Below are 23,780 nucleotides of genomic sequence, written 5' to 3' on the forward strand. Positions count from 1 at the left end.
AAAAACACAGCTTGTTAAAAAATTTCTAACAAAAAGGGTCATGTTGCCTCTTAATCCTCACTCATACAACGCGTTTGAAATTTTTTGTTGCCAGTCTATCATAAGCCTTCTTAAGGTCAAGGAAAACAGCAACGATGTGTTGACATATTAGGAGGGCTTCCTGAATGAAATTGTCAGTGAGCACCAAATGGTCTGTTATGGTCTCTTCCGCCGAAAACCACACAGTATTGAAAAGGAGTCATCTCTTCAAGCACCAAACGAGTGGAATATGGAATGGAATATTTAAAGCAACAATCGTCAGTTTTGGACATTTACTGCACAACGTGTACGCTTTATTTTTAGAGGAAGCTCGATTACAGATGACACTATCAGAGATGAATATCGATTAATTCTCAGTTCTAACCCTTAAGATTTCAGCAAGAGACCATCCAAAACCTTTCAGATTGTTCTTTCAAAATCTTCGAGAATAATCCTTCCCAAATTTGACCCACATATTCCACCTGTAAAATCCGAAAATTTTTCTTTTTAAAACTTCACTCCTGCTCTTCATCTTTCTGGAATTTTGCCTCTACCAAGTTTTAGGTTTTTAGGGCTGTATTTTCCAAAGAATTGTGAATTATATCAATCAATGAATATTTTATCTGATCAAAATAGGAACTATGCCTGTATGCAACCCCCTTTCACTCACCGAAAAGGTTTTCAGAGGATTACGGACAGCGGAATCCAATTGTACTGTTGAGGGTCTTACTCTGGTTTGATGATTGTGAATTGCATGGCGGAGATGCACCTGTTATCTCGAGGTCGGCTAAGTATCATGAATGGTAATACACGCAACGAGTTTCACACAGAACAAAATCTTCCATCGTAATCAACTGAATTTGACTAGTATTTTTCACAAGAAATTTAAATATATATATATTCTCTTGGGTGCTCCACAGCGACAGGAAGTAGATGCGAACATAGAGAGCATGCAAGGCGAGACTGGTTTGTATTCTCTTAGAGCAAGAGAAAAGAAGGGAGTGAGGGATAGGAGGGGAAGCAAGTGACGACACATTCGTAGTAGATTACATAGCTTGGAAGTGTGCAAATTTAGAGCATGGTCTTATAGAGGGGTTCAGTTGAAATAATAAAACATATTCAGCTAAAACTTTTTTGCGATTTTATTTTTATCAAATTCCCTACAAAGCGTGAAGCCAACAATCGAACATGATATTTATAGTCCCAATAAACCCGAGCGTTATTAATTATAACAACAACAAAAACGCAAAGGGTTCGGCAACTGTGCCATTGAGGAGTAACCATTAAAAAAATAACCCTGTTAGAAGTATATATGGGGATGTGTTACCTACAACACTTGAATGCGATAAGTCATGTTAGTCCATGTAACCTTTGCACATAGAGCAAATACGCATTCCAGCATGCAATCCCAATTCCCTCCTGCCGGGTAAGATTAGTGTGAAGTTTCTCTCAGCGGTCATTCTTCACACGAGAAAGGTTAAGGAAACCAGAAACAGCTTTTTCCGGGCATTCTCTCGTCAAGAATTTGTCCGCGAATAAGAGCCAATCTCAGAAAATTCTACTGTCAGTTTAGCTCATGAAGCCCACCCTAATTCGACATGCTTTCTTTCTCTAAGAAACCGCCGGACCGACAACCTAGCGACCAGCCTAGAGCGGCTACAGTAGTTGGAGCGATATATCGATTGTGTAGATCGAGTCCATCGATTACTGAAATCACGGAATAGACTACTAAATTTTTCAGCATTGATATCAACAAAGACAGTAATTCATTATTACCTGATGATACACTGTAAATATCTGACGTGAACTTATATGGCAACGATTAGAGCACATTGTGACACTGTTCCCTACTTGCAATTCTTCCAAATATCACCACTGCAAATTTTAAACCTCGGGACCTGTTCCAGAGAGTGTTCATTGTGGATATTGAAAAATTACATGAAACAGCAAAAAATGAAAACATTTAACCAGTAAAACCTCTTATAAATTTACCATGGCGTAATAAACTCTTCCCGCCCTTCTCGAACACATTCAAGTTGCGATAGATGTATCGTGGCGCTATTCTGAAAAGGGCAATGGCGGTTGGCTGATGTGATTGAAACAATAATCACAATTGCATCCACGAACAAAGCTCCAGTATTGCTTGATAAATATGAGGTCATGACAGTGAGAGCATTCTACATATTATATACTGTTGACAGCATCGAAATCACTCGTTGCTCTTTTAAAACGTAGGATTTATCTATGCTGAGTGGGTACATAGCCATTGTCGCTAATACTCGTATGTGCAATGAATACGTACAACAACATTAAATGAGATAAGATATCTCACGCGTCAGTCTATGTGGTAGTAATGGAATATTTTCTTGGGTATTGCGATGGGTTCAAGAATAATATGCGTTACTTTGTGTGGTGGTTTACCAGTTTTCACAAGAGAGATGGGACAATGTGAAAATGTGAGTATCACTGTTGGTAATGTGGAGTTACTGCAAGTTCATGGTGTAACCTGTGTTCTTGAACAAAGTAAAAAGAGCACGTCTAAGTACAGAAGCGTTGAGTATGAATTAGCATATGAGCCTGCAAATTGTGTTTTATGCAGGAGGTTGTGTGATTTCAGAGGCGATAATCCATTCATATCAATGTATTGAAGGTGTTCCTGTTGACAACACGAGTCTCGTGAAATCACCTAATTTTTTAATTAAAATTAACTTTCAGTTTGAAAATTTGGAATCAGCATGAGAAACCAAATGGTTCAAGTCTGACGTAAACATCGTTGCTTCATTGAACACTCGACTGCGATGGAATCAAAATGAAATTTGTATTAAAATAAAAAATATTAATTTTATACTAGGCATATGCCCTGTTATCAAATGATAAGCAATTGTTTTTTCGCTATTAATGCCAATGGGGAATATATGTGTGCTATCATCATGACACTAACGTTTATGTGGTCATGAAAAGTTGTTGTGATTTACATGGAGGATTGGGATCACCCAACACCCTCTCCATAACGCCGTAGTAACCTTGGAAAAATAAACATATGTTAATGGTGCGAATCATGGACGGATTAAGTGTAGTTGAAACGATGCAAAGATCCTTTTGGAAATGCTACCACAGAACATTACAAAAACGTGAACTAATGTGGAAATGTAAGGAAGTAATGAACAAATTGGATGCTTGGATAATATTAACCGCAGTATCATTGTACATGTGCTATTATCACAAACGCGAAGTCAAGGAGTATATTGTTATGTTTATAATTAATACTTAAATTGTGTTGAATGAGATGCTAAGGAAAAGTTCTTGGTAGTATCAGCTTCAAGAGATGTTAAATAATGTTAGTATTGGTGACTACCGTTTTTGGATCAAGATAGGATATATTACATTGATACACTTCTCTGCCTCTCCTTTAAAACAACCTGATATATCACACTATTGTAAACCCTTCCTCAATTTGCATTTCTCCTTCCTCCCTTCAACCTGCCTTTCATTCCTATCCTTTTCCTGCCCCTCCTTTGCTAGCCTAAGCTCTCCCTCTATCAGCATATCATCTCCAACCAGAATGGGCTGCATCCATAGTTCCTGTCTCTTTTGTGTTTCTCCCGAAAATTCCCTGTCAATTGACTTTTGTTCCTATCTCCAGGTCCTCTCATGCCTCTTTAACCATTTACTCCGTGAAAATATTGAAAAGCACAAGTGATAATGGACCCCCCTGTCTTACCCTTCTTCCTAATTTTATCCAATCTGGCTCCATCTGCAATTTGCCCTTGAGAAGTCATACACTTGTTCATGCTGTGGATGAGTTGCCTCTCTGAATTCACTGCTATTTTCTTTTATTGTTTCATTAAATCCTATTCACTCCATCAAACACCTTGAAATCTTTGAAACAAACAAATGCATTCTGATAGTATTTTATGTTCCTCATAACTGCTATCTATGCTTCTCCCCTTCCTGAAACCAAACTGATCATACCATAAGTAATCATTTACCCTCCTCTCCATATGTATATCGTAGTCCATGAGTGCCACCTTAGCTGCATGCGAGATCAAATTAGTTGTTCTAATGTTCTCATGCTGCTGGCTTTTGTTTTTTACAATGGGAATTAATACTGATTTGACTAAATCTTCTGGCCTAATTTCTCTGTAATAAATGCTATAAATTAACCCATGAAGACTTTCTTCCACATTTTCCTGAACCTCTAAGTAATTCCATGAGGTTGCTTGTATATGCTTATAGCCACATTTAATTTCAATTTTTATGCCCTTACTATCTCTCGTTTAAGTATGCCTAGATCTAAGCTATCCCCATGGAAGACATCGCTTTCTTTTTGCAAACTTGCTGACCCAGTATCTTTACTATATAGATTCTCTATTTATTCATTCTACCTCTCATTAATTTTTCCTGGTTCCATTAATACATTTGCTACCTTTGATAGTCTGCACCCCTATTTTTCCTTCTTACTTCTCAACACTGCTTTTACACATCTGTACACCACACCAACTTCACCCTTCCTTCGTAAACTTTCCATAGGCTCATACTGTGTTTGCCACCTTGCTTCTTTTGCCCTATTAGGCTTTTCCTGTATCTGTTTATTATTGAAAAGGAATCAGTTTGTAAATATAATTAAAAGAATGAATTATGATAAACATTTGATTTGCACATCATATTGCCTTTCAGTTGTCATTTGCTGTTGTGGCCTCTTTAAATGGAGTACATATGTTCACCAAATCTCAGTCGGCTTCGTTGTTGAGCACAGAAACAAAAGAGTCAACAATTGTATGGAGAGATTTTGAGTCAAGGTTAAGTATTCATTATCTGCTGATTAGTACTCCCTTCTATTTGATGATTTGTGGCAATAGTCTAATTAGAATATCTGATTAAAATAATGCTAAATTGATTAAATGTGTGGATAGCCAGCATTTATGCTTCATTTCTATCAAATTGTGGATATATGGAGTAGATTCTCTATATACTGGGCTATATGGAGTAGATTCAGAAATGAGATTTGTTGTGCGAGGGGCATTCAAACGAAAACCAAACACCTGCTGCAATCACCAGACCTTGCACCAACTAGGGCATAACCCAACAGCTGCGTGCACCTGTGAGTTTTCACAATGCAGTTCTCCTACCACAGCGATAGCAATATCGATATGTAAAAAGCTAGCTTTTAGCAGACTGTGTTATGGCCGGTGTTCGGTTTTCATTTGACTGCCCCTAGTAAAACAAAAATATTTTTGGTATTTGTTGGTTCATTTGTTCTTCAAGCATAACTGATTGTATGTTTCTTTTTTCAGCTTGACTCTGATAGGAATAACAAGTGGAATGCCTGAAATATTTATTGATTCACTACTGGAAAATGTTTTCAATGTTATGGTGCTGATGGTTGGTGTAGAGGAACTAAGGGAAATACGCAGTTTAGATCGTTTGAAAAGGAATCTGCGGGTACTCTTATTTTTTGTTTATTTTATGTTAATTGTCCAGCAGACACAGTGTACATTGTTGAGAATAGATGACATTTGAATAAGATACTTCACTGGGATATAAATCACATTATTCCCAAATAGTAATACAAATACAGTTATGACTGGAAACTATTGTACGCTTTTAAGTTAAACATAAATATTCATTTGCACTATAATTCCCTCGTCAACATGATGTGTTGATAAGTCTTCTTGAATGGTGAAATTCTTGTCTAATTTTTTAAATGATTAGGCAGATTGTTAAACAGTTTTATGCACATTGATGTTGGTCTTTTAGCTACCATAGACAGGTGTGATGTTTTCACATTTACATTCTCGGTATTGTGACAATGATAACTGTTATTCATGGTAAGGTCACTCTTGTTTTTCGAAACAGAAGTCAATGCATGCTAGAATATACACTAGGTACAGTTGATATTTACAGGTATTTAAAAAGAGATTGACAATGCGTACAATAAGGTTAATTACGTAAGAGTCTTACTATTTTTTTGTGAAGTAAAAATACTTCATTTAATGAGGGTGATATTCCCCAGATTTCAGATTCCCCTGCTTTCCATCCTTTTGTTGATGATCCTGAGAACCACTTATGATGCATTGGAAATCAAACTGAATGTTCTGTTGTCCTCACATGATGTAGCCTTTACCTTTTTCAGAATAGGAACTAGCAGTGATCTCAAGGTCTTCCGGCCAGGTTCCTTCCTCGTACATCGTATGAGTCAGTTCTTCCTCATGTACACTCTTTCTCCCTCATTTTCCTAAACCTTTCAGTAGTTCAGCGGGAATGTTGTCAACCCCCATGTCCTTATTTGATTACATCTCCCTTAATGCTCTTTCTATCTCTGAGTCGCGTAAGCCTGTGCGTAAGCTATCCTCATCTATGTCATATTCTCTTTCTATGTCTAAGTTTGTTTGCCTATGTTCTTAACCGTACAGTTCTTCTATATATTCCTTCCATCTTTCTTGTATCTTTTCTGTTTCAAATATTATCTTACCTGACTTATTTCTGTTTACTCAGATCTTCTCTTCTTACTTCCTGATATTCTTTTAACATTCTTGTAGAGTGCATTAATTATACCCTTCCTCTGCAAACTTTCCATCTCCTTGCACTGTCTTTCACTATGCTTCTTGTGCTCTACTTGTTACTGTTGCAATTTATTTTTCAACTCTTTGTACTTCCTTCTGCCTAACTCAGTATTTACATTCTTCTATTTTCTCCTCTTATGTACACACATGATTATGTCCTCTAATTGATCTTATACTTTTTCAACTTCTTCCTCCTTATGATTGCTCAGTGGCATGTATACCTGAACAATTAAAAAGTTCGTTGGTTCTGCTTTTACCTCTTATAGTAATATTCTATGCATTGGTTGCTAAATGTTGACCATGCTTTTTATTCAACATTATGGCAATCTCTTGCTGGCTCTTGTCCCCTCTGTTGTTGAAATTATTCTATAACTATCTCTACAGTGATCCCCGCTATCCTTTCATCTCACCTCTCTGTGACCTAAAATATCTATTTCCACTTTCAATCTCTCGCTTTATATTCTTTAATTTACCTGGCCTCAACATTGTCCTTGCATTTCAAGTTCCTATTATGACTAATTCATCCTTCTTCTTCTGCATCCTCTATGGTCCTGCTGTTAGTTTTAACTGTCTTCTTGCTGCTTTTTCTTTGGAGACATTTTTAATAATATTCATGTATTCATAAAATATTGTTAAAGTGGGCATGAAAATTCACAAATAACATGCCTGAACAAAGGTTTGGACTAATGTCCGATCACTAGCAACACTACAATGCTAGTGGAACTTGTACTAAACACGAATGTAAACATCACATAAAAAGTTAAGTGATAATTACCTCATGAAATCTTAAGAGAGAAGATCATCATGCAATATTGCGTCTAAACTAGAATGAGTGTTGCTTCAAAGTATGGAAACAAGATAGCTGAAGGGCATTTTGGCTGGGTTATGTGGAATTTCTGTGATTCTACAATGAACAAATGTTGAAATATGTATAGCTGTTTATTTTTTAATGTAACAATTCAATTTTCTTCCTATTGAATGTTCAAATCAAAATACTTTGGTCCTATTCTGTCTGATCCAAGTATTTTTCATTAATTCTAACCTGAAAAATCGAGGTGCGTCTAATGGGCTGGAAAATATGGTATTTACTTTTGATTCTGGGTTTCTCTCTACCATTCCGCTTATGAGGGAAATTAGCCTGATAACTGGTTGCCCCTACAAAGTAATTCAAGTGTGAGTTAGCTTTTTGATTGATTTTTAATCATTGAACTAAATAGAACCTTTCGTATTTTTACTTTACCGTGGACTATGGTGATTTATAATGGCATCAGCTGGGAACTTAAGGGGCCAATTAAGTGGTTGCCCCAGCTATGAATTGTCATATGCAAATGTATATACAGTCAAAACTAATATTTGTGTGGTAGGAATTTATGTTTTCCCACAGTTTACAACATTTTTATCATATCCCATTAAATTTCCCTTTTTCCAAATTATTTGGAACCTTGTGTTTACACGATTTCATTTTCACTGTTCCTGCTACTTGCATTACTGTGATGGATTAATAAAAATCACATTTTAAAAGTTACTCAAGTGCATCAGCCTTCACATAAAAACCTTTTTCACTTCTTTTCATATAAATAAATCAAAAAAAGATGAGGGAGCAGTAATGTGAACAGTGATAGGGAAGAATTTAAATACAATGGGGCAGTATAGAGTGCCACTAGTAACAGATATGTGAACTACTTAAACTCATAATCTCAGCTTTCCAGGAAAAGATTCGTGCAATGAAATGAATTCATTGTATGACTATGAGTTAGCTATGGAGTTGACATTATTATAAGAATGTCTGAGGGAGGCTATTTATTTCATGCATTAAGTTTGGTTTATGGGGAATGAAAATGACTTTGACCTAAATATGATGTTACATGAAAAGTGCAAGAACTAGTGACTGACTACTGGAATTATTTGTACTGCCTTGATGCAACATATACAACAGCGTTAGGGTACTGAATAAGAAAAAGTATTGAAACTTATTTTATCACACGAAGAATACTCTGAATTAAAATGGATTTTATTTTCTTCAAAACATTTGAAGTTTGGCAACTGTTTGTGCTAGTCAAATGGTGTGGTTTTGATGATGAATAATGGAATTCTGAGGAGATTCTAATGTGTTACATTTTCCTTGATTACTCGGAAGCGTAAAGATTATCCTTCTTGATTATGGGAAGATGAGGTGAAAAAAGAAAATGGTCAACTGCAAAAATTCTCCTTTTTCCTTCATTTTGCATTTTCACGCATTTTACAATTTTTACGATGTCCCTAGAAAAGTGCAAATAAGAGGTTTTATTGTATATGGTATTTGCAGATTTAAAATCATATGGGACAAAATATCATAGAGTAACGAAGTGTTTATTTAAATTCATATTTATTGCACAAAAATGATAGCTAAATATTTTATGCATAAAGTTTATTTATAAATTTACTTATGTTTCCTGTGGTTGAAATTACACTCCTCTCCTTTTAAAGTCTACTTGTATGAAAATCGAATTAATAATCTCTTGTAATTTCACTAAGGTGAAATGCACAATATTTTAGAGAAGTCTATGTAATCTGTACTTAAACATTTAATGTGCGTAAAAGTGCTCACACTTTTCAACATTTATTATTCACTTTCAGAGAAATCAATCCAATTGTACTTGTGGCTTTCTTTTGACTTGGTTTGCTTTGGTAATGCATTTGAAAAATTTAATATACGGGATTGTTCTAGAGTATTGACTGCAGTTGCCTGTTTTAAATGAATCCCATGCTCTTCCAATTGATTCAGAAAAACTTAGTTAATTCTATGATACTCAGAAACTATTTCTTAATTAATATTTGTGTTCTAAAGATATAACCTGAAAATATGACTCCTAATTTTACCATTGGCCCAAATATGCCCTGGGAATCAACTATATTATGATTTTTTGGGCATTAGTTCCTCTATAAGCAGCAGCAGTTGTTTGCCTGTTGGTATTACCTCAATTGCTAATACGATTAATTTCCTCTCTTTGAATAGGTATGCTATCCATTGATTGATAAATTACTGGAATCTGTTAAACCAGAAGACAAAGCGGCTTCAGTTAGTGGACTAGTAGGTCTCACCGAAGTGGTGTTATGCCATGAAAATCACACATTACAGGTAAGGTTCTACTTACTGTCCTGCTATTGATTGTTGGTATAGCGAGTTTTAGTGTTGAGCAGATACATAAATACGCCAAGCAACAAATAAATTTGTAGCTGATAACATTAATGCATTATTTTCTTCATTTGTGTTACTATTTGGTTGGCAGCGAATAACAACTTTGGCAACCAAACCAGGCTGATTTGATTGATTGTTTGATTGATTGTTTGATTGATTGTTTGATTGATTGTTTTCAATGACTGTTTCCCTCTACAAGCAGTTAAACATTGAAAGTCCCATGCAGAGCTTTGGTTATGCCTGAGATAATTCAATAGTAGTTTGAAAGGTTCTCGGGATCACTACCAGATGTCAGTATAAAGGAATTAAACAAAGTTAAACCTGAAACTGTTATGAATATAAAGTGCATACCTACCAAAAATCCAGTGAACTTGAGCAAAAATAAGAGGAAACTACATGATTACAAATATCCTTCCAGTTTTGCCGAAGGAAGTAAATTATTTTTCAGCATATTTGCCTCTCTAATTACATGTTTGTTATCCATAATGTTCATCTCACATTGTGTCTCTTTTAAATGCTTTCTTTTAAATACTTCTGAGTGTGTCTTTTGAAGTAATTTTTTTTTCATTTTTGGAGAGGAAGTCGATGAGGAAATAGCTGGTGGACCACTAAGTTCCTACCTAACATAGTGATGAAGTTAGCATTTGTTAAATCATGCAAACATTTTTAAGGAAGCTAGAAATTCCTGGAAAATCTCTATTTTTAGCTAAATATTTCATTTGTGCATAGCTCCTTGCACTTCTCTCAATACCTTCTGTCATGAAATGTCCTTTCTTTTATAGTTCAGTATAATCTTTGTCCATTTATAACCTCATTAACTTATGTCATATTGTCATCACATTTTAATGTTTTTTCACTAATTTTAGTCATGTGTTTCTTTATTTTTATTGTCAAGATAATTCTGGAAACATTTTTCAGGGCATGCTGGATACATATGCGGAAGCTGTTGATTCCATGTATGCATGCCTTCAGATTCATGGTAGGGTTGCTGTGGCTACATCAGGATGGTGGTCATTGACAGGCGTAGAAAGATCTTTGCTATCTCTTCTTGTTTCTGTGGAAAATCTCACAACTCTTAGGGATATTCCTATATTTTTACCTCATAAGAGCCCTAAGGTAAGTGACTAGTTTTTTATATAGCAAATAGATCATCTTCATATTTAAATACAATGTATCAAGTGTGTGAGAAAATGATTAGAAGTACGATGAGAGATGGAGATTTTGCTTATTTAGTATTTTTTCTCTCTTGGTGTTTTGTCCTAAATTCCTTCGCTATGGAGTCATGGCAATGCAAATATGCAATGCATTATATCGAAGACATTCCGTTTAACCATGAAGATGCTTGTTTCCATAAATATTAAGATTAAATGTTTGAATCTTTTTATATCCTATAAGTGAATGGACTTCTTCAATGAAACGTTGCCTTCTCTGTGTATGGAGTTTGGTCCACCAGAGGATACTTTTAGAACTAGAATGGTTTGCTCGAATAGAAATCCTTAGTAGTGAAGATTTATTTTTTTGTGTGCAATTCATGTCACAATAACAACACTGGTATTATTGGAAAGGAAATTTAACTGTCTTGAGGAAATTAAATTTCCAATTTGTATGAAGTACCTTTTTGTATCTCTAAAATTTAAAAAGGTATAATGGAAAAATCATTCTTGATCAAAGAATTTTTAATAATTTCAGGTCCTTTCTAAAAAAATGTAGGCCATACTCTATAAAGAGCAACAATTCATTGAAGATGTGCATGTACTAAATGCACATAGTGTTTCAACATTGTAATCTAAATGGTAATGGAAACAGTAAAGCATGTTATTGTTTACTATGTTATGGTGCGGTGGCTAACGCACTGGCTTTTCATCCAGAGGGCTTGGGTTCAAGTCCCAGCAGCAGCAGATATTTTTCAGTAGCATCCCGATCCCTACTTGAGCTGCATCGTGGAAGGCACTTTGAGTGATTGCACCATCTGTTGGATGGGATGTTAAGCTGTGGACCCCTTGGCACCTTTTGTATAGAGTAGGCTAATGCCGATGCCAAGTTTCTTTCCACCCTTCATCCTTACCTGTCCATCCCTAATGGTGCAAATGACCTCAGCTGTCATTCGTCTCCCCTAAATCTGCTACTGCCAAGGAACGTTTATGATTTTGCGACTTTCAATTTTTGAATTGCTTTTACTCTCCAACTAAAAAATTTAGGACGTACTGACGGAGCGATTAAAAGTATAAAATTTAACCCCCCTCGTAAGTAAGTAATTATGATCACTTTCATCAAGTGTGTGTAATACACAAAAGAAATCTTATTTGCAGTAGAAGGTAAGTTTCAAGTAAGTGGTGCCAATTTGACTGAGTTAATTGCTGTGCCTTTGTGTGAAATTTCAAGTTTTCCTCGAAAGTATTTTAAAATCATCAGGATAATTAGGTGGAAACATTTCAATATTATGACCCCATGAAAATTTAAGTCACGTGCATGCAGTTGCTGTAACTGAGTAACATGATCATGGTTCTTATCAGGGTTGGATGAAATGATTTTTCCATGTTGAAATTCTATTCATTTTTATATGTATTATACTAAAATAAATGTTCCAAGGTGAAGGATGCTTGTTTATGAAGTCTAAATTCCTATGATAGAAAAGAGGGAACTAAAAGAATATGCATATGCCCCTCCTTTTATGTTTCAGAATGTATCTAATTGTTAAAATATTTTCTTCATTTTGCCCTGACTTAGGTCCCATTTCGATTGGTTACATGCCGTTTACTTCCATGGGCCGAAGTACTTGTTCTTTGTGGTCCAGAGCCTCCTTTGGATGCAATTGAAAGGGTTGCGAACCAAATGTGGCAGTTGGCTGCTGAAACTCTGCGAGCTGCAAACACTCATTGTCCTAGCCCTCGCAACATCCCATCATCTGTCAACCTGGATCCAGGAGTACTTGGGTATTTATTTGATGGCTTTACCCTTAAATCCTTTGCTGGAGACATTCAGTAAAAAGCAACTTCCTTGACTTCTAGCTAATGCACAGTATCACTTGTGAACTGTACTTGAATTAGGAGTGTGTGCATAATAAAGGGGATATGATGCTATTACAAGAGGTGTAGAAAGAAGTACTTCACTGTGCTAGGGAACTTAGCTTAACTTGCTAGGGGACCTAGCAAGGATTTTGCCATACTGATTCCACGGAATGTCTTGGTGATCCCAAGATTTATTTCACAGTACTTGTTAGAGGATTTTACTGGGGAAATTCTCAGGTTTTCTTTCTCATTGGTCCATCTGGTGTACAAACAGTTTTGGAGGCATTCTAGCAACCTTTTTCAGGTGAAAAATCCTGACTCAAAGATGCGGCTGGAATGCTTGCGAGATTTGACATCAAACCTGATGGATCAATGTGGACGAAAATCCAAGAGAATTGCCTCATCAGAACGTGTTGGCAGCATTCAGAAAATTAAAGGGAGAGAGAACAGGAAATCTTTTCCACAAAGCTCTGTCAGTACCAATTCTTGCATTGAAGGAATTAAAACTTTCCACAGATTACCACCAAATAACATGCCTTCATGCACAATACAGTTGTATGACCTCTTTCATTGTGTCATCCCTTGCCTCTAAAAAATTCTTTATTTTTTAGACTTCCATCAACCTGCATTGTAATGATGGAACACCTCCCTGTCTTTTACTCATTCCATACTCCTCATGCTATCCATTCCTGCTTCATTCTTTCTCCCTTCTAGTTTCATCTGACCTCCTTCTTCACTACCCATTTTGTCTCCCTCCTGCGTGTATACTGGACTTCACTTTTTATGTGGTGCTGTTATTTCTTATCTGTTAAGTTTTTTAACGGTGTCATTAGTTTTCCTTTTTTATTTGTGTGATGCTATTGGTGTGATGGTTTTTTTATTATTAGTAAATAATAAGAAAGGCATTGTGCTATGTCTTGTTATTTGCTAGACGGCAATCACAATGAAATTAGTATTGTAAAAGTTTTTCAGTGCCAAGCAATTACCTAGGAAGTGTGCTGAAAATGCCCAAAAGATTTTGCAGATATTGCTTTAATTTAGGGAAAAATTATGTAACACTCATAAGTTATTCATGAAAAAATTCAAAGTAAGGTTTATTGCATGTTGTTTCATCTTTGACATGCTATTTGATGACTTTTTTGTTACAAAATACCATTTGTTGAAGAAAGTAAGTATAATACTTAAGTTTAAAAAAGTGCCTGGAGCATTATTGAAATCCTGGAATTTTTAATGAGTGGTTGGAGCATGATCACCCTTCCTGGTACTCTTAAAGGGTTTAAATCAACTTGTTTTACTTAAGGCTCTATTATTTTCAATCTGCATGAGTTATATGTGTGTTCAGTACAATCATTGTGATCATGACAAAAAGAATAATCCCATTTCCGACAGCCAGTTTTACTTCCCTTCAAGATATGTTGAGCAACTTTTCTCGAATGAAAGTACATGCTATTGAAGTATCACAACTGTGTCCTTAGTATTGAAATGAACTTGAACCTCCGCTAAAAACATGAGCTATCCTGAACGAACGCTCGCTGGCAATTGGCATTCGGCGTATGTTGGAAGGTCAGACCTCTTTGTGTGTGGTGCAATGTACAGTCACGTCAGGAAAAATTGTTCCTGATACTTTTAATACAAACTTTGTATTTTGCCTTTAACATTTTCCCTTACTTCATGAGCATAACTTTTAATAACTGAAGGCATTATTAATTGAATCTTAAATGATCAGGTTTCTTTGCAAATCATTTTTAATATATTATTTTTTCATTAATTACTCACTTGAATAAAGCTACCCTCCCTAATGTTTTGTACATTTTGACAAAAAGTGGTACGCTGTAGTTCCAAATAATTTTCTATTTTCTCCTAAGAGGTGTTGTAAACCATGTGTGGGTGTGTTGGGTTACTGACCACAGGGCCCAGGTTCAATTCTTGGGGATGCCTGTGGTCACCCTCTGCTTCACCCAAACTCTTTGATTTCTTGGGTTCCAGATGATCTTGGAAAGCCATAGGTGGCACAGGAAAAGAAACAACCCTGGACTGTGGTGTTGGTTATGATGACCCAGCTTACGGTTGTGATTTTAGATGTGTTTAACTTTTTTCATTAGTAGTTTCTTCCATTAATTTTATCCATCTTGTGTCCTCAGGTTTTTACTCCTTGATGATGAGCTGCAGAAATTCCTGTTATCTGTGAATGTACTTGGAGATGCTTGTTTACACGAAGGCCTCCCTTCACACAGCATCAGTGAAGCACATAGGAAAACACTCCTGAGAACATTTTACAAGCAAATAGTATCCACATTTATGCAGAAAAGTAATTCAAGTGAGTTAGATTTCACCAAATGAAGGTGTGTGTGTGTGGAAAAATTGGGAAAAAAACTTGGTATTCCATTTTTTCATGCTGTTAGACTCTTAGCATAATTCAAATTTTCAGGTAAATGTTTATTAAATTTTTCATAATTGTATTGGTATGTCTGCACAACTGGAAAATTGTGAACATCTATAAAGCCAGGAAGTCACTGTTCAGATTAATCAGAATTTGATAGATGCTCTGGAAAAAAATGCATTTGATGCATTTAACGTTAAGTCCCTCACCTGCCATTTAGAGATTTGCTACTTATTCATGCCATCGTATCTCAGTGCAGTGGTGAAGCTGTTTCACTACCTGACCCACCATTGAAAGACAGCATTTAGATTGTTTAATTTAATTTGGTGGTTCATTCACGTGAAGATAAGAAATTATTTTCTCTGAGTATTTTTATGTTCTTGTTAATTTTGTTCATGTTTACCTTGATGGTTATATTAGTGAATTTTGTGACTCAGAAAATTTTTCATATTGTTCCTCATGCCTCAATTTGTGAAGAAATGATTTTCTCATGGATGTAAAGATTCTCTAACTTCCTGTTAATTGCTGAGAAAATAAAATGTTAGTTACTGAAAAGGTACTGACCTCATCTCTGTTGACGATCTTGTTCAGGTGTACCATTTTCATGAAGCATATCTAAATATTGTTTTCAGAATTTTGGTTTCATATTTCAGGAAATTCATGTTCTTGTTAGGAAGACCCATGGTCAAGAACAGTATTACTCAGGCATTACTGATCAGGATGGTGTATTTAGTCAATATTCTTTATATATTTACTTTTACTTCTGCTAAGGGCATAGCAGGGCTCAATATTACTTGCCTATCAATTTAGTCTGCCAACGGTTTCTGGTCATTTCTCACCCTTTCAGTGAATAATATTACCATATATCCATATTTTTCAATGTTTAGGTATGTACAATTTCATCAAAAACTGATCATATTCCCTGGAAAACTCCGGCAACTTCTTGATAGTATGATAGTGGGCTTATAGTTTATAGGAGTTGCTATCTCGAATTGAAAATGGTGCACATTTCCAAAAAGTGTAGTTAATTCTCAATTTGAGTTTGTCAGATGTATGTTGAAATTTTTTGAGTACCTTGGTGACACGTGTTTCCCTCTAGCAGATGAAGAGCTGCCAAAAAGTAAATCAGTCAGAGAAAGTCCATCACAAGCGAAAGAGTCATACTGGAGTTCTGAATATCACAAGTGCCATGCTTTAATCCAAAGCTCCAATCAAATTTTTGTCCTGTATTCAGCTGCAGTGCCTACTCACACAATGAGGTATGTTGTATGTAATTCATAATGTAGAATATTTTAAGTGGTAAATTATTTATTGATTGGATTAGTTATGCTTTGTTTAAAACTTTGTTGTATTTACCAGGAAGAGTAATTGGAGGGATATTGGTATTGATTGCTGTGGGAACGTTAATGTGATTCAATAACTTAAACAAGTAGCACTAATCAATCAATCACCTTTCTAGCAATTACTACTTGGTAATGTTTTTCCTTAACAGCAATTTTTTGTATCAGTAATTGTTAAAAAATTGTAACTAACCAGAACTGTTGCTATATATTTCCTAGACTTACCATACTGTTTTTAATAAGTCCCACAATTTTGCCTTAGTATCGTTATGAACAGTGATCTAGGCATCCAAGAGATAACAGAAGTCCCTTGGATTGTTGCCAGTATAGTTAGAGTAACCTTTGCATAGGTTTTATATGTAAACTGGGACCAATCCATGCTTTATGTTTATCCTTCTTAATATGTAATAGATGACATGCATATTTGTGTGTTCCAAAGTGTCTTTGTCAATTACAAAAAACTTGAATGTTGATATTTAAAGTACTGATTATTTTTGGCCAAAATTGACAGATGTTCCTTCATATCATAAGAGATATTTCATGGTGCTTCAGCTATTCCAATCCTGATCAACCCAATTTTAGTGCTGTTACAGACCTCCATGTTCCTTTCAACTGGCTAACTTCGTATCCCCTGCCAGCCCCCATGCTCTTCTTACCATGTTACCTTACTGTCCTTCTTCCACACACGAACTCCATCCATTTCTAACTTATCTAGATGCCTGTGTTATGCCTCAGAATTTTCCTGGAGAGGTCTCATCAGTGGTCACCAATTAATGTCGGTGTAAAAGATTTTCATTTGATATTGATTTAGGCACCACTTAAATTCCAGTGTGCACCTCCATGCAACTGTTATTTTCCAAAGTAAGATGGTTTCATAGTTGCCTGAAATGCTAGACACCTGATTTAACATAAGATTTTGAGGCACCTTAGCTTCTGGAAATGAATGAGTATAATTGAATTCTTGGGCTTTAAAGTAATAATATCATTCCCTCTTCTGGTAGTCTGTATCACTGCCTCTGCCATAACCATCCAGCATAGACCGTGATTAAGAGGTTACCATTTCCTCTGAAATTTTGTGATACATCGTAATGATTACTCCTATTGGGAAAATATAACCTCATAGCAGCTGTTTACTAAATCATACAAAAATTAGTGGAATAATTTCATTACCAAATGTGCGCTCCAATTATAGTCAAACCCCATATTTGCATTATCGGAATTATTGTTTTACTGTAATTTACCACATTTTTACAATATCCCATGAAATGTCCCGGTTTCTTAGCAAAAATGGAACCCCGTATTTACACTTTCATTTTCAGTTTTACGGTGGGTGTTGTAATATTCAGACTTAAGAAATAAACTTGGTCCTGATGGACATGCGATCCTGACAAAGCAGACAGGAATATTATTCAGCAAGGGATATTTCTTTGGGCGTCAGTAAATTACTTAACCCCCATTGTATGGTGGAATGAGTTCTGTTATTCTACAAATGTCAGTCCTTTCTTATTCATTCCATTCAATTGATGTTCTTTCAAAGTTTTTTAGATTTTGGCTATAGTGTAAACAGCTGCATGTGAAAGGTCTTTCAATTCATATTGAAATACACTTGAGTTTTAAACAAAACAGAATGACTAGAATAAGGGTAGGGAGTCGATATTACTAGTTTGTATCACCCAGTATAAAACTTTCATAAAAAACCCAAAAGCCTTTTTTGTTCCCAAACATGCTCCAGCATCTACATCTGAAGTAGCAATTTCAGATTGTTCTGTCTTAAGTGTAAAATAAAAATTTCTACCATTTTTTTGAATCATATCCTTTTAGAAATGAAGATTACAATTGAAATAGTTTTTTTTTTAAGATTATGCTCTAGTATCTTTAATAAATGATTTGAGTGGGTCCATCGATGTAATTACAGATGATGAAGTTAAATGGTGCAAGAATTAGTTTTTATTTTCACCTTTCCTGTTTAGCTATGTGTAATCATAGGGTAGCTGCAAATGTACGTAGGCTTGTAATCAGATGTTTAAAGTTACTTAAAGGTAAAGAGTCAAAAATGTTTGCTGGTCATTCAAAGGAATTTTACTTTGGTCTTTGCCTTCTTGTGCTGCCAAATTGCCTACATGAAGTTGATAAAAATACAAGTTTAGTGAGTTTTATGTAGGAACATGTTCTTTATATATTTAAAGCATGATTAGAAAAAAATTCTTTTTTTCTACAATTTTAAGGATCTGTTTTATAATGTCTATTTAAGTCTAATTGTTTGTTAATGTGGACATTAGCTTAACTTGGAGATTATGTAACTTGTTTGTTTTGAAATGTTTCATACTCAGCTAGCAGTTATGAAATAGAGTTTCGGCCTTAATTGGAGGTTAAAGTTAACCTTCAGTTTAATGAGACATTATAAACCTGGCCTAATTATGGAACTTAATGATATTGATATTCTATTGTGTCACTGTAATTTTACTTATGACTGTAGTGATATATCAATATACCCAGAAAAGTAAATCATGAATCATTCATTTGAAATGTATTCCACTTTTTGAATAATTTCATAGTGTCGTAGGGCTGTTGAAGTGCTATACATTAAAAATGTGCCTCTTGTTTGCAGGGTTCTTACCAAGAGCACCCTTCAGTTGTTTACCCATGATAAGCAGCTTTGCTGGTGAAGGTTTCATCTCAAGCCTGTTGAAATCTTACTTAATGGTGTTCTACATTGAAAGTATATTTTCATACTGTTGGATAGAGCATTCAGCTGCTGAAGGATAGGCCCTAAGTTCAAACCCAGAAGATACACATCTTCAGAAAATTGCAAGTGGGATGATTTTCCCAATGCCAGTACTTAATGGGCAACCACAGGTGGCACAGGAAGAGGAACTATTCCTCTAACGTTGATGTATGAATGGCACACATGGGGCTATTTATGAAATCAGCCCTATATTTGTCTATCAAAAGCCACATTTGATTTAATTGCATGATTATAACAAAAGAATTTTATTATGAAATTTTGGTGATGTCTCTTCCTAAAATGCTTCCTGAAAATGAAATTTGATGAAAGTGAGAAACAAATATTTTGAGAAATTTTTGGGATCATAAGTTTAGTCCCAGTTGCTGTTTTACCGTTTTAGGGATTTTGTGCTGTGAAAGAAAACAGTGATATCCATTTACATCCGCCCTTTTACTCTTCAGTATTTTGTACATTTACATTACTAGCATTAGACTACCTTATTGGTAGTCTGAGAGGATTAGACTTCCATTTAACTTGATTATGAAGGTATGATTCCATTTAATTGAGCTAAAAACTAAAAATTTTTTTTTAATTTTATAAAAAAAGAATCATGTGGACATGATTTGATGAGTTTTATTTTTCAATTGCAACAAATTTGTTTCATTCCCACCTTAAACTGTAAATGCACCTATTTTTGATGCTAATCAGAGGATTCATTGCGATTGATATAATGACGGCATATTTAGTTCTATGAGCTTAGCAATCTTTTTAAATTGATATTAATTATATAATGCCCTGATTTAATGCTGGTGATTATTTAATTATGCTCATTTCTAATGGAAATTGAGTGTATTTATGCTTCCTTCAAATATTAATGTTGCTTGCTGACTTAGAGACCACAGGGGCTTCCATTGTAAGTTCCAAACAATTTAAAAAGATTCTTTCCTATCATATCAATTTTTGATGTGTGTTGTGGGTCTCCCTAGTGAATTTTATTTTTTAAATTTATGTCTCTCATTGGCCTGAAATAATTTTGGTTTTAAGTAAAATATCTATTTTCCTTCTTTTTAAAAATTTACATAACATCCATCCAAGTAAGCCATATTTTGTTAAGGGCCATTCAGATGTTGTTATAATGTGTACTCCACATTAAAGATTGGAGTTGAAGTGATTAAGCACCTGTTGTCATCCATGTTTTTTGATATTTATTTTATGTAATTTCATGTTTCCCATTTTTACACCGAAGGTCAATAGCATTGTATTTATTAATAATAGAGATGGCGTGAGTGTCCTGAGACCTGTCTCCTTTTTGTATTGGATAATTCATAATGTTGGAGAAAGTTAATCTATGACCTTTGGATTTTATAGGAGACTGAAAATGTGTGTCCATGAAGCTTAAAATATCTTTCTTATGAACATAATGGGTTGTGTTAGGTGATAAATGATCATAGTGGTCGGCACACCAAAATAAATCTATCACTATTATCGACAGGGATCTTGACATGCCTACCATCCCCACCTTAAAAGGGCTTAGGGTGCTTCAATTTTTTGACCTGAAAACCCTTTTTTCTTTGTAATGGAAGTGCCTATACCAATAGTAATAATAATTCAAGAATACTTCCATTCTTCTCCAATCACACACACAAGAGAAATATGATAAAATGTGAAGGCAATGTGGAATAATAAGGCTGCATAAGTCAAGTTATGCATTGTTGAGGTGTAAAAGGGAATATTAGAATGTAATTTTATATCCTGTGAAGAATATATTTTGTATTTTTTATACTATGTTTTGAAATTTATACTGTACATATATATATATATATATAGGTACGATTTAAATAAAATTTCATATCCTGTATTTATCAAAAGTGACCTTACCTGTCTGAAAGTAGGGCTGTGCGATATCTGCTTTTTTTACGGTATCATCTCATCTGTTAAATGGGCCGGTTAAACCATGACAAAGATTTAATTTCAAATAGTATGTGTGTCAGAACACATTCCAAAACGATGTCCACAGGGTGAGATCTGATGGATAGGAATATGCTATAAAACCTATTACAGACCATTTTTCTAAGATTTCATTTAATGTGCGTTACAGATAAATATAAATGCACATAGAATCCCTTAATCCTTAGGTGTGATAAATAAACTTTGTAGCAAATGTGGCTTTTAAATCCAAAATGTATGTTTGGAGAATATGGCAGGTATTGTTTCTTTCTTGCATGTATGGAATGTTTCGTAACATCTGCCTATGTGCATATGAATGACAACATCAGTTACAACCTTGACATCAGTATCAATGTGACATTAATATAATCCTCAACATCAGTATTAACCTTGCCATTAATATCACCCATGATATGTTGATGACACCATAAGCTATTGTTAAAATGTAGACATTTAAGTTATTATTGATTCTCACTTGACGCGTTGAAATGTTGCACAGCCCTATTTAAGAGGGATTATAATTCTATTTTGTCTTTATCTTCTCGAAGGTGACTTTTTATCTATTTATAATCCTCAGACATGTTGTAACTGTGCATAATTATATTCCTTTTTATTTGATATGATTAATTTTATATTTATTTGATAATAAAATAATATTATTATTGCTTTTGCTGGTCATTGGGCACTTAAATGCTATTAATGTGCAATAATTAGTTGAAATAAACCTGATCTCAAATTGAAACAAGGTACACACAGCGATTGATGCTTAGTTTTAGAGTATGAAATGTTGTACTTACTTATGAAGTCTTAACTGATCTGTTATGTGTTCTACACATCAGCATTTATCCCATTAACATCGATTTCCGTGAGAAGCAACAAAGAACTCTTACCTTGGGGAGAAAATGCTGATCAAAGTATGCTGTCACAGCAAAAACTCTTCAATATTAGCATCCTGTTTCATCATCTTAAATTTGTATTATACAAATACAAATATATAATTATTAATGAATTACTGAGGTGTTCACATTTCAAATTTTTACTTCATAATACAAAAACTTTTTGATATAGTATTAGGCTGATACAGCATAATCTGTTCTTCCTTCTGTGATATCATCTACATTGTTGCATATTTTTGGATATTTTGTACATTAGGGGAAAAATAGTATGTTTTTAGGTTAAAACAGCTGACATTGAGAGTGACAAATATTGAAGGTTTTGATTTCAACCAACTCTGAAAGATTTGCTTAAAAAGTATATGGAACAATTTTTTTGTCATGTGTCTGTATGTCGCACTGTGCTTGCACTGTGAAAGCTCGGTGATGGGGGTCTGACCTTCAACATGCGCCAATTGCCCACGAGCATTCATTCAGGCTAGATCGTATTTTAGTGGACCCCTGTCAAGTTACTCAGTGCAAGTACAGAAAGCAGCAAATGATGGAACAGTGGTACGCCATCAAAATTTGTGTTTGACTGGGTGAATCAGATACAGAGACATTGAGCATGATTAGCTAAGTGTTCAAGGATGAAAGATTGTCACAAACTGCAGTTTTTCAGTGACACAAGCTCTTCAACGATGGCTTAGAGAGTGTCGAGGATGAGCCCTGGGCTGGACGGCCATTGATGTTAAGAATCTATGACAACATGCAATGTGTTTGTGAAGTGCTGAATTCAGACCATCTGTTAAGTGTACACGTGATCACTGATCTCACTAGCACTGATAAGATGACAGTGCGCACCATTGTCACTGACAATTCGGCGATGTGAAAGATCTGGGCTAAACACATCCCAAAGGTCTTCATGGAAGAGCAAGAGTCGTCTTTTGACTTGTGAAGCAGAGTCAAGTGTCTGCTTGTGAAGATCTGCAATGCGATGCGATGATTCCCTGACCCCCTTGCCATCCTAAGTTGGCACCAGTAGGCTATTTTGTATTCCCAAAAGTGAAATCTTCCCTCAAAGGCCACCACCATGGGACCAGCTAAGTGCCATCAAAGAAGCTTACATGCACAAAGTTGGATGGTGGCCCCAGTTTTAGTTAAGTCATTTGGTAGCGGCTGATGGCTTAGATAAGACTGACGTAGTCTTAGACTTGTGCCATGTGTAGGGGGGTGTGTTGCAGTTTACAGAGGTACGCATCATTCAACAATACACCTAGGATAGATGTGTTTTCAATGGAGCCATTCTCCATGCACCTTTGCTGCTTATCCACTAGACCTGCGGAAATTAGGTGCTTAGCCAAAACTTTGAATTGACACCCGTGGGCAACGCGCCCAAGGTAGGGTGGTAGTTGCTGTTAGGGAGGCCCACCAACATGCAACTCACAACACCTTTACAAGCTGTGGCTGCTACCGTTTATGCTCTAGAAAAAATAACTATGTAATATTTATTTAGAGGAGGATTAATCGGTCACCAGGCTCAATCTGGTGCTCATGTCCGCCAGCTACCTGCGCTTTCCTTCTATTGGGTGGTTTTAATGTGCATGACTCCCAACGGGTAAGCTCTAGGCCCCAGAGCAATTGAAGGGGACCGATTTTATCATATTTTATCAAAGATTTAAACCTGCTTTTATTCAATTATGGAGAAAAAAACCTTTTTAATTGCGAGTTCTGAGTTATAGATCTCGT

The 23,780-nt window shown here is 35.3% G+C and overlaps 1 protein-coding gene across 2 annotated transcripts; it reads left to right on the forward strand.

The window, feature by feature from the left end:
* The first annotated feature begins 2,095 nt into the window (after positions 1-2,095).
* On the forward strand, positions 2,096-22,112 carry fy (fuzzy planar cell polarity protein-like protein). Of its 2 annotated transcripts, none has more exons than XM_071589918.1 (9): positions 2,096-2,474; positions 4,696-4,817; positions 5,313-5,460; positions 9,577-9,699; positions 10,678-10,875; positions 12,487-12,692; positions 14,909-15,084; positions 16,247-16,406; positions 19,096-22,112. In XM_071589918.1, exons 1-9 carry the CDS (start codon positions 2,397-2,399, stop codon positions 19,151-19,153), a joined length of 1,269 nt encoding a protein of 422 aa, XP_071446019.1. In that variant the 5' UTR covers positions 2,096-2,396; the 3' UTR covers positions 19,154-22,112. The 2 variants fall into 2 exon arrangements, with proteins under 2 accessions (XP_071446019.1, XP_071446020.1); XM_071589919.1 differs by having other exon boundaries at positions 16,250-16,406.
* The last annotated feature ends 1,668 nt before the right edge of the window (positions 22,113-23,780 follow it).

The sequence above is a fragment of the Hetaerina americana genome, unplaced genomic scaffold, assembly GCF_022747635.1.
Source record: "Hetaerina americana unplaced genomic scaffold, ioHetAmer1.1.p SCAF_4, whole genome shotgun sequence".
NCBI lineage: Eukaryota > Metazoa > Arthropoda > Insecta > Odonata > Calopterygidae > Hetaerina > Hetaerina americana.

What these genes read in the sequence shown, in the direction of transcription:
- fy (XM_071589918.1), top strand. Translation starts at nt 2,397, where the DNA reads ATGGGTTCAAGAATAATATGCGTTACTTTGTGTGGTGGTTTACCAGTT. An exon ending in TACCTCATAAGAGCCCTAAG is followed by an intron (nt 10,876 to 12,486) that starts GTAAGTGACTAG and finishes GCCCTGACTTAG; the next exon opens with GTCCCATTTCGATTGGTTAC. An exon ending in CTGGATCCAGGAGTACTTGG is followed by an intron (nt 12,693 to 14,908) that starts GTATTTATTTGA and finishes TTGTGTCCTCAG; the next exon opens with GTTTTTACTCCTTGATGATG.